The sequence below is a fragment of the Trachemys scripta genome, chromosome 12 (genome assembly GCF_013100865.1).
Source record: "Trachemys scripta elegans isolate TJP31775 chromosome 12, CAS_Tse_1.0, whole genome shotgun sequence".
Classification (NCBI taxonomy): Eukaryota; Metazoa; Chordata; order Testudines; family Emydidae; genus Trachemys; species Trachemys scripta.
In genome coordinates, this window is record NC_048309.1 from 11,111,025 (window position 1) to 11,122,820 (window position 11,796).

The window sequence follows — 11,796 nt, forward strand, 5'->3', positions numbered from 1 at the left end:
GAAAATTCTGCATATTTTATCAAAACACCACAATATAATCATGCCAGTAAATTATTTTGGTAATTTATTTCAAAATATCTGTCAGCAAGTATGTCTGTAACAATACAGATCACAAAAAAAAAAAAAAAAGAAGAAGAATCTGGTATTTTTTTTTTAAATGAATAGATTCCTTACTACGCATAATACAGAACTTTGAATCATTCATTTAAATTATAATACAGAACTATATTTCCTGCACCTGTCAGAAGCAGTGCAAAGGCTTGGGGAAGTCAGGGATAACGGAGGAGCTGATGGAGAGGGAAGGAGCCTAGGGGTGAACCTGGAGGGTGCTGGGTGTGGGTGGGAGCAGGGTTTTTTTTGGGGGGGGGGGGGGGCAGGGAGGGGCAAAGGGTGCGATTGTTAGGGAGTTGGAAAGCCTCCCTCATACAGACCCTGGCTGACCCCAAGCCTCCCCCATTCAGATACATCTGCCCCTGTCCCTGCACCCCCCTAGGTCTCTGCAGCCCCCCTCCCACATCCCTAGTCACCCCACTAGCTCCTGAGCCCATGCCCCAGTGCCCCCCAACTAGCCATTCTAAACTCCAGTCTGTGACACCCCTCCCCCCCAGGAGCCCCTGTGTGCCCTACTCTGTCCTAACCTGGCTTCGTGGGCAGGGTACTGTGATGAACTTCTACTCCTGAGGGAATTCTGCAGCACTGGGCATAGAATTCTCTCTTCCCCTCTTCTCCCCCGCAAAAAAAACCCTTTCTGAAACAGAAGTACTGCAGTTCTGCCTTTTGCCCACCAGAAAAGGCAAAACTGCAGCACTTCTTGGGCAAAATGTATTTTATGTGGGAAAATACAAAATTATGCAGGACAGATTAATTCTGCGTGTCCACATATGCACAAAATTCCCCAAAGAGTAAATTTCATGGTTTGGTGGGCATATTTTCTTCTTATATTTCCTCTGAAGTAATTTTTTCTAGCCATGCAAGCCCCATCTACCCAGATATCTCTATTTCAGAACACTGAATGTATTAAATATTGGGGGGAGGGAGGAAGAGTAGCAGCTACTATGAACAGTAATTGGACAAAGGTTACAGCAACATGGTAATTTAAAGGAATGTGTATTATCATTCTGCTATAACCCTTGTCTATTTATTCCATAAAGACCCTTTCAAATGTATGGCCACTGTAACAAACAGCAACATCATAATTAACATGATGGCTTTAGAATAAATGGAGAATAATTTTCTTCTAATTATCTAGTTCTAATGTACTAATTTTCTATATACACAAGTCAAATTGTATGCGTTCATATACATTATACATGTAATTTATATCTACAAGGTTGTTACTGAATTGGAAGAGATTCAAAGATGCAATTTATGTATAATTTTAAGTACCTGAATAAAAGTAACAGTGGATGTAAAATTAAAGGTTTCAGGGTACACACAAACTGGCTGCACATCAAGTAGATTATAAAATAACTTCTGCTATTAATATATTCAGGACCTAAAAATGGAGATCAATCCTGTGCTCTGCAAGCAGTGGAAGCTATGGCTCTGCTGTTGAACACTTAGAGAGCTGGATTATTAGTGATGTTTTCAGGATGTGATGGAAAACACAAAAACAAAAAACAAACAGCATTCAGGAGTACCCAGAGAGCCTACTAGAGCCAGAGAAAAACCTACAATTATTTTTCAGAGGAATCACAGCACAAAATTCAAGATAGTGAGGTGGAAAGCATTCTGCAGTCCTTATACGAAAGCAACTCCCATAGAGGTAATTTGAATTTCTGCATGAGTCAGGAGTGCAGGGTTATGTCTGCAGTGATCAGAATCTAGTTTAGTTTGTAATTGGTACTGTAAGTGCAGGTACCTATAGCCTCACTATGGTTATAAAATTAAAGTTTTTCTCCCAATATAATTCAAGTTAATCGATCGTTTGCATACAAGCTCTCTTACTTTATTATTGCTTCTTATGCCCACAACTGGGAATAGATGGGAGTGTAAAACAGAGAAAATAAGGCATGCTCAACTTTAGCAGAACAAACATTTGGAACAATGGTATAAAGTCACATGGTATAAATAAGAAGCAAAAAGACATTTTATAAAGCCTTCATTTTCCTGAGTTGTGTAGCCAGTTAATATGACTCTGGGATAATCACGCTTTCAGTGAGCTCAAGTGACTCGTGCTAGGTCTTAAAACTATTTGCAGAAGACAAGATTCCCCCCCATTGTAGGTCCCACACTTACAGAATCTTACAAATCGCATTGTAAATAACTGTTGGATCACCAGGCATACAAGCATATCCCACCTCTCCTTCCCTAATTCCCTACCCCCTACTGTGGAAACTGAACAAGAAAGCAAGATTAAATTGTTCAGAAGCACAGCATCTTTAATCCATAGCACTATGGCATTTAGTAAAGAGATTGTTTTCATAGAGTAGTTACTATAATATGAGATAAAGTACTGCAGGAAGCAGCAGAGCCAGTTTCTGAAATATTAGAAAAGGTGTTTGGAGAAAGCAATATTTTGACATAATTGATGACAGGAGAAACTTACTGAGCTTTGTATGGTGGAGCATGATTTTTTGTTAGCATAAAACCTCAGTCACTTCTTTCCTATCCAGTCTTAAACCCATTTTTAATTAAATATGGAAGCAGTCATGCTCTGTCACACAGGGAGAACATTTTGAGCAGCAGCAAAAGCAAGACAGCTGTTGCAGATTTATTACATAAACCCCTTTCTATAAAAGGCTGCCTAACAGGCCAAGTTTTCAAACTCAACAATTAGTCCAGTCACATTAGAAAAAAAATCCTATGTCCCTTATGCACACAAGAAATGTCCACCTTGGCATGTAAAGCAGTGCCTATAGTTTCGTATATTGAACAAATGTTGAGGGGAAAAACAACAAGGCTGTAGAGTCTTATTTTAAGCCTTGCCCTTAAATTGGATAATTGTGCTTATGTACTGATGCACATATGCAGCAGGCTGTCTTCTGTCACTGGCACTCAGTGGAGAGAGATGAAGGAAAGAAAGGTCTCAAAGAAGTGGTACTAGCAATGAGAATGTTCTACAGTGCTGGAGTTCATTCTTCACTAAAAAAGAAAGGCCTAATACAGAGGTCCTTAATCTAGCAAAATGCCCATTTATGTCAATGGGAGTTGTGCTTAATTAGAGACAACAGAATTTGGCTTACAGTAGGGGTTAGGTTAGTTTCTCTATGAAGCATCCTGTTTCTCTATAAATAACAGATAAAATTAGTCCTGGCCAACAGTTATGACACAACAAAAGTGCTTAAAACCTAATCCAATAAAGCTTTCAAAAACAACCAACTGCATTGACAAAAAAGTAAAAGGTTGTGTTATTGTACTAACTGGCCAGGTTCTTTCAATACTTGTGTTTTCTCCCTGCAGTGAGCTAATAAGACTGATATGGTAATGAGGTATTAGAAAATGAGTGTTACAGTAAGATGTGGACATAATTAGCAAGGGTCATTTGATTCCTGCATTGTCTCCAGCTTGGCGAAAAGCTACATTTAGAAGCAACACTACCAGCCCCCCCAAACAAACAAAAAAACCCACACAAATACTGAGATGAACCTACATATTACCTAGTTTTCTGCAAAATTAAATTAACACTTAAAATGCTCATTAGACTTGACTGAAGCAATGCCTACATCTTTTTAAAATGGTTATTAAGAGATGTACTTTCCATTGCAGTCTTCCATGAGATTACAAGTATCAGGGGGTAGCCGTGTTAGTCTGTATCTACAAAAACAGCAAGGATGCATCTGAAGAAGTGAGGTTTTTACTCACGAAAGCTTATGCCCAAATAAATCTGTTAGTCTTTAAGGTGCCACCAGACTCCTTGTTGTTTTCATGAGATTACAGGCGCCTCAAAACGAAGAGAAACTCAGCAGGCCAATATTACATCTTCAGTTATTCAAAGCAAGTGTTTACACTAAGTTTTATTACCATTAAAATGATAATTTGGAGCAAAATTCTGCATGTAGAATTTGGCTTTATATTCTTATGTAAACAATCAATTTATATGAATCAAGAGTTCACATGACGACCATTGATATGTCTTTAATTCATATAGCTGCAAAGTGAGACAGAAATGTACTGATTTATAGAGGAAAATAAACCACTATTTTGCAAGTAGAAGGTCTAAAATTACTATTTAAAAAAATAGATTCTGAAGAATTCAACATAATCCAAAGAACTATGATAATTTTGTGCACAAATATTTAGAATACCTCTAGTTATGATCCCCTCTGACTAATGGTTCTGAGTATGAAGTCTAACATTTTACCAGTGTTTAGATGCGATAAGGCTAAATCTTGCAGTCCCTATGCAAACAAAATTCCTATTGAAGTTAGTGGGACTTCTGCCCTATGGAGGGCTCCACGATTTAATCCATAGTAACTGAGAAGACAAATAAACCAAGCTGTACCAATCCATTTTAGGACTTTTACAAGCACTTCGGTTTAAATACTAGTGCTCTTTAGACAAATTAGGTACAGCAAGTTTGCCTGATTCACAGTTTAACCGGAGTAACTACTTTGGTTAGGAAAGTGATTTCCCAACCCCGATATAATTACACCAATACAACTACCCCTAGAGCAGATGCAGTAAAATTAGTATAAAGGTGCCATATACCACTAACTGTTTCCCCTTCCCATAAAGGAAATATTTCAGCAGCAGTTCCTAAGGAACCGTACAGTACAGCATGATTCCATGGTCCCTAACACAAGCTATAATGGCTTAGTTTTCAAGTATGCAATGAAAACAGACCCTGATTAAGATTTTCCAAATAGTCTAGGGGATTTAGATATATCTCCAATGAAAATTAATACAAGATGTGGCTACATCTCTTAGACTGCTTTGAAAAACAACTCATAATCCAATCTTAGATCATGGAGTCATAAAAGATACAGCAAGAGACAGCTGACTCAAAATGGTAAAACTGTGCTAACTAGTCTCTATATCGACACACACTCAACCTCACCTATGGGGTTGTTACTAACATATCCATAATATATGAAACAGATATAGACAAAAAAAATCACTTTCAAAAGATGAAAAGTTGAAGGCCTGTTGGGGGATATAATGATTGCCATGAACTATAACTTACTTTATCTTCAGGGTTTTTTTTGTTTTTGTTTTTTTTAAAGTGATGCTAATTTTCCATGAAGTTACAACTGATGAAAAGTGATCGGGTAATTATAAAGATAATACTAATGATGCACTTAAAATCAGTATAATTCAAGGAGGTACACAGCATGTCTGCTCTACCGTAAAGAACATTTAGCACAGTTAGAATAAGTTATTGATTTTATTTGCATTGCAAAAAGAGCTACTGTAACAAACTACAAATATTTAAGTGTTGCTAGGAAAATGATTAATTTTGTTTCATATTTGGGTTGTGTGTTGAGATTTGTATAAATTTAGGAAGTTTAGCTGTTCTTTTGATACTGTATTAGGTTTTTATAATCAAACCCAAATGAGCAGGAAGAAATTAATGTTTTGCTGAGAGAGTACAAAACCACTTACTTTGATTAACAATCAGTTACATAATTAAAGTGAAATGTGAACTGATAAGTTTTCCAACAGAGTAGTGGATAGCTATTCATACAGTAGTCTTCAAATAGATGGGAGTAGAGAAATCCTAGTACAGACTGCCATTATGCATGAATCCAGAAAGGCTCATGGTTTCTAAGAGTTTAAAGAAAGCACTGTATGCATTTTCAGTTGTGTTCTTTATTCATATCTAAAGGGCAATTTTAAGAAGATTTTTTAAATGATTTCTGTGTACACAAATCAGTGCCCATTCCAGTGACAACACAGGAAATCCCCATTTAGGCACAAAACAGATATAACATTTCAGAAATGTGCACTGTTCTTACCTAAGAACCCTTAACAATAGCATGCTTAGAACTTGATGAGACCAGCTTCAACTACAAAACAAGCCATGTAGAGGAGACAGGATAGTTTCATCTCCATGATCTATTCAGTCCTTAGCCTCTCTGCTGAGACGGATAGCGAATTATGCTGATGAACTGCGTGAAGTAGACTAAGATGACCACAAGCAACCAGACTGAGAAACCTAGATCACAAACTACCATAAGCATCAGACATCCACTTTCAGGTTCAAGAGATTTAGGGTAAATCTGAACCAATGACAGACGATAGCTTGCAAAAAACACTACCAAGCCTCAAGCCAATGCCAAAGCAGTGTTCTTGATTAAACAGGAAAAATAAAGGGTACACCTCATTCCAAGGTTATTTTTCTGCTCTTTTCAGAAAATGAAGTTATATGGAGTTGTAAGACATAGAAGAAGAAGCGGGTGCTTGTGCACTGGGAACAGGAAACAGCATTTCCAATTACAAGTAATTCTTACTGGTCTGTCTTCCAAGTTGTTAAACTCAAGCATTTGGCAGTATTGCTATTTGCCAACTGGGGAGCACCACAGCACACTGCTGATTCACAACTCATGGCCTACCTGTGGGCTAGCCTCTAAGAAAGCTGATGCAAGACATCTTATCTGCTCAATCCAGGCCATTTTATCTTAGCAATTTCTCTGACTCTATTGTATTTTATTAAAGAACACTTCCTTACATCCCCCCCAACCTGGACAGGAAGCAACAGCATTACAATTATATTTAAAATAAGCTAAGTCCTAAAATGGTTAGTTACTTCCTAATGAAATTGTACTTGCTGGCATTAACAGACCAATCATGTCTTTAAGACTACTTTTCAATAAAGTGTCTATACAACTTTAATTTTGTCCCCTTGGGGATCCATACTGTACACTCAATGAGGCAGGAGTCCTGTGGAGAAAACAGTATGATCGTGTAATTAAAAACTAACAAAATGTTTCAAGTGCTTGACTTTGCAACCTAAATGTTCTTTTAAACAGTTTTTACATTTAATTTCCTCGTTTTTACAAGGAAATATATACACACACAATTGTATGGTGTGTGTGTGTAACAACTCTCTCCACCATACATCATTAGGGTTTGAACTCTGAATCTTCAGCAAAAACTACTACCACTTGAACTACAGGACTAACTACATTGGCCCGCAACAGCAGAAGGCAGTAACAAGGGGTTGGGGGTATGGCAGCCTGACTGGCTCTTTCTCCACATGGGGTTCAGGCTCCTACTCCAAGTGATGTTGGGGCTGGGGGAGGTGGAGGGAGTGGTTTGCTGTAACCAAGTGCTGGGTTGGGAGCGGAGAACCTGGTCTTGCTCTCACTCTTGCTCTCCTTCTTCTTCCCTCTCTAGCTAAGTTTCCAGCTTAGTATGTGGTTTGTCCGTTGATGCTGCCTTGGTAGTGGAGGGTGCTTGACTTTAGAACTGGGGTCGGCAATGTTTGGCACGCGGCTTGCCAGGGTAAGCACCCTGGAGGGCGGGGCCAGTTTATTTACCTGCTGATGAGGCAGGTTCGGCCGATCGCAGCCCCGACTCGCCGCGGTTCGCCGTCCCGGGCCAATGGGGGTGGTGAGAAGCGGCGCAGGTGAGGAATGTGCTGGCTTCGGCTTCCCGCTGCCCCCACTGGCCCAGGACAGCGAACCGCGGCCAGTGGGGGCTGCGATCGGCCAAACCTGCCGCGTCAGCAGGTAAATAAACTGGCCCGGTCCGCCAGGGCGCTTACCCTGGCGAGCCGCGTGCCAAACGTTGCCGACCCCTGCTTTAGGAGGTTCACATTCACTTATTTTGACAGCCTGCCAGGGCAAGTGAGGGAAAAAGAATGAAAAAAATCACCAAACAGATTAGATTTTAGTAACGCCTGAACAGCATGTCCTGGGACAAATAAAAGACCTAACGCCATAGCTGAATTTCAAAGGTCTGCTGCAAACAATGGAGGTGTAAGAGATTTTCAAAAATGGCATAAAAAAACCTCTCTTATAATGGGCAGCGTTAGGCAACCTGAAAATGAGGAGCTGGCAGCAACCCCTCTCTTGTCTATGCCAAGGAAGACTTTGGGTACGTCTATACTTACCGCCGGACCCAGAGGTAAGCAATCGATCTTCTGGGATCGATTTATCGCGTCTTGTCTAGATGCGATAAATCGATCCCAGAAGTGCTCGCCGTCGATGCCGGTACTCCTGCTCCGCGAGAGGAGTACGCGGAGTTGACGGGGGAGCCTGCCTGCCGCGTGTGGACCCGCGGTAAGTTCGAACTAAGATAGTTCGACTTCAGCTAGGTGAATAATGTAGCTGAAGTTGCGTATCTTAGTTCGAAGTGGGGGGTTAGTGTGGACCAGCCCTTTCTCTCAACACTATACTACAGCTCAGCATGCTCCCTACCTCTGGATATATTCTTCAAGGTGGTAACCATCTTTCTAGTCTTCCTAAGTAACAGAATGGTATAACAATTTTAGAGCTGGAGACTTCACTACTGTTTTCAACTATGAACTGGCTCCATGCATCTGAAGAAGTGGGTTTTTTACCCACGAAAGCTTATGCCCAAATAAATCTGTTAGTCTTTAAGGTGCCACCAGACTCCTCATTTCAGTGCTGGGATCTTTATACCTCCCATATCCAACATATGTGTTATGAAACTTAGATTCCAATCCTCCTCCACTGACATCACTAGTGTCTACAAAGTTCTCCAAGATCTTCCAGGTAAGAGCACCATGGTAACACACAATGATAGAAAGGAATGGAGTGTCTTCTGCTATTGAAATCTCTCAGCAATTCTTATCTACTAATATGATGCAAAATATCCCTTCTAAAATAAGGGTACCTAACTGAAAAACGTAATGTCTGACATATTCATAGGTAATACATAATAAAAGAAAGTCACATAAGCACTATCCAGAGCAGAATAAACTTCCTGATTACTTCAAATATGGCTTTTCTGAACAAATCTGTTATATTTTCCCTAAGAAAACTGGCTAAACATTAATTACTAATAATTGAATCTTTGCATACCAAGATACATTATGATAAATCTTGATGTAGCGTAGATGTTTAAGCACAAGTTTAAATCAAGTCATTTAATATCTGAAAATTGTCACTTGACATTTACATGGTATGTTTCCCCTGTCATAATGCTACAGTATATCAAAGCGTAGAAATCACTGTCCTTTACAAATTACTTTTCCTGTCATATGGCTGTAAAAAAAAAAAAAAAAAAAATCTAGTGAGTAGTCGACAATTTCACTGATGCTGACAGTTTAGCTCTGATCTTGAAGCTGTGCATTATTTGATCAACAACTGGTCATCTCTCTATCTCAGCAGATCTTGACAGTTGTTAAAATGGATTGTGTTTTGTGAAAGAGAAACAAAGTACAACCCCGGCCCCCCAACAAATAATGAGTTGTTTCATTCACAACTCAACGCTGATTAAAGGTCAGTACTTTTGTCCATCACACATTCAGATGCTGATTTTTAAGTCTAATGGAAATAATTTTGGAATGGAAATTATTGGCTGAAATGTTTATTTTTATTTTTACATTACTATATTATACTGCAATAGTTTATTTCTAAATTGTGTTTAACTCATTACTGTTGCCTTGGCAACATGCAATTACCTTAATTTGCAACAAAATAAAAACATTCACTCCATACCATATTTATTGCTGTTTTTGTTCTTTTAAATATTTGTTTACCATATTATTTTTGAGATATGTATTGACCAAGATAACAAATAAATATATAGGAATGTTATTTTAGCCACATGTTTAAAATTAAACTACAGCTTTCAATAAAGGTGCAATTAATATTTTAACATCAAACAATCACTACTTTAATCTTTAGCAAATATTCTTCTAAACTTCAGTAGTGTTAGTGTTATATTTTTGTAAGGGGAGATATTTCTACTTCTACTATAAGTGAATTTTATCAATGTTGATATGTAATCTAAGTAGACTGTGTTACAACTTGATGGACTGGACTGTTGTAACATAATAATTTAAGAGCAAATAAAGTTAAAGAGGAGGGTTCTTTTTTCAAATAAAATCCCAAACAGATTATCAGGAATGTGTTTGTCTTAGAGGTTTATAAAATAATGAAAAGAAAAACAAAAAAATATTGCCAGATTCAAGACCAGAAATCCCAGATTTTCTTTCATACACAAACTGAAATCCATTCCACATGTTCCAGGGCCTTGGATGGTCCAGCTACATGTAATTCTGACAGCTTTCAGATGGCTGTAAAACTGCTCCAGGAAATCGGAGCCACAAAACCATCCACTTATGCCAGGTGGTGGCTTCTATCTCAGCTGAAAATATTTTTATTCTTCGACTACAACTCTTTAAAAAAAAAAAAAAAAAAATCACAGCAGCCAGAGCTAGTGATTAAGACCACAATCAGATTATTTAATCCGTAGGAGTATGTCAGGATACAGCTCACACAGAAGACGATATATATATCTATATATCTATAAGTGTCATACTGAATTACACCCATGAGACAAACTCAAGGCAGAGAGCAATCATACACCGAAAAAGAAGATAAAAGGGCTGTTTCTCATCCTGTACTAATGACAACACCGAGGCGACATGGAAGGTCAGACTATTTCAATGTAGTGCTTCTCTGGAGTGGGAGGGGGAAAGATGAGAAATCTGAAGCTGGAGTCTTCTGACTACACACCACCACACGATTGTATGTGTAACAGACACACACACATTACAAGACACCCCCTCCTTCCCAGGAAACACCCCACAGAAAGATAAGAAGCATTTCACACCCCTGCCCCCCTCCTCCTTTGTGGTCTCACAATTTCAGGGCTCCCCAGCATGTCTGGTGCCCAGGGATTGGGGCGAGGCCGGAGCAGAGCGCCGGGGATCCAGACCTAGGGGCAGACGGAAGCACCCAGCGCCCCCACGGGGCACCGGCCGCCTACTCCACCCAGGGAGCGGTGGGGCTGCGGGGCAGGACCTGCAAAGGACATTTGAGCCGCGGGAGCCGAGCGCCAGCCCCCGGAAAATGGCGGCCGCCGGAGCCCAGCCCTTGGCAGCGGCCGCCAGGCGCCGCGGCCACCCCTCACCTTTGAATTTCAGCTCGTGCTGCGGTTCGAGGCTCAGGACCTGCTCCACTTTCGCCATGTTCCTCGGCGGCGGCACCGGGAGGGGGCGGGTAGCTGCGACGCGCCCGGCGGGTTTAAGAACCCCCGAGCCGCGGGTAACCGGCGGGCGGGAGGGGAGCGGCGGCGGCGCCTCTAGGCGGGGTGGGGGCGTCAGGCGGCGGCTGCGCGGCGAGGAGGCTCCCGGCTCGCACACGCTCCCCTCGCAGGGACTCGGGGCGGCGCGGTGGGGGCGGGGAAGGGGGCGGGGATAATGCAGCACGGAGAGGCCCAGAGAGAGGCTGCCGCTGACGTCTCCCTCCGGGCGGCCCAGCAAACAGCCTCCGCGCGCGGCGCAGAGCGGCGCAGCCCGGGGCAGGGGAGCCAGGGCGCAGCGCGCAGGGCCGGGAGGGGAGCGCGCAAGCAAGGCAGAGGCGGGGCGGGGCCAAGGTACAGCACGTAGGGTAGGGAGCGCGCAAGGGAGAAGGAGCGCGCAAGGCAGGGCTAGAGCGCAGGGCGGGGAAAGGAGCGCGCGGCGGGGAAAGGAGCGCGCAGGGAGGCGCTGGGGCGCGGGGAGGGGAGGGGAGCGCGTAAGCAAGGCGGGGTGGGGCCAAGGTACAGCACGTAGGGCAGGGAGCGCGCAAGGCAGGGCTAGAGCACAGTTCGGGGAGGGGGAGCGCGCAGAGAGGGGCGCAGGGCGGGAAGGGGAGCGTGCAGAGAGGGGCGGGGGCGCAGGGCGGGAAGGGGAGTGTGCAGAGGGGGGGCAGGGCGGGGAGGGGGAGAGAGCGGAGG

The 11,796-nt window shown here is 42.1% G+C and overlaps 1 protein-coding gene across 2 annotated transcripts in view; it reads right to left on the reverse strand.

The window, feature by feature from the left end:
* VAPB (VAMP associated protein B and C) overlaps positions 1–11,429 on the reverse strand; it is a 43,741-nt gene extending 32,312 nt beyond the window's left edge. Inside the window, exon 1 of one of the 2 annotated variants that reach the window (XM_034786963.1) lies at positions 10,990–11,429. In XM_034786963.1, the coding sequence (XP_034642854.1) occupies positions 10,990–11,047 (58 nt within the window). In that variant the 5' untranslated portion in view covers positions 11,048–11,429. The remainder of the gene's footprint in view (positions 1–10,989) is intronic. The other variant, XM_034786962.1, reaches the window with a different exon arrangement.
* Between the last annotated feature and the right edge of the window lie 367 nt (positions 11,430–11,796).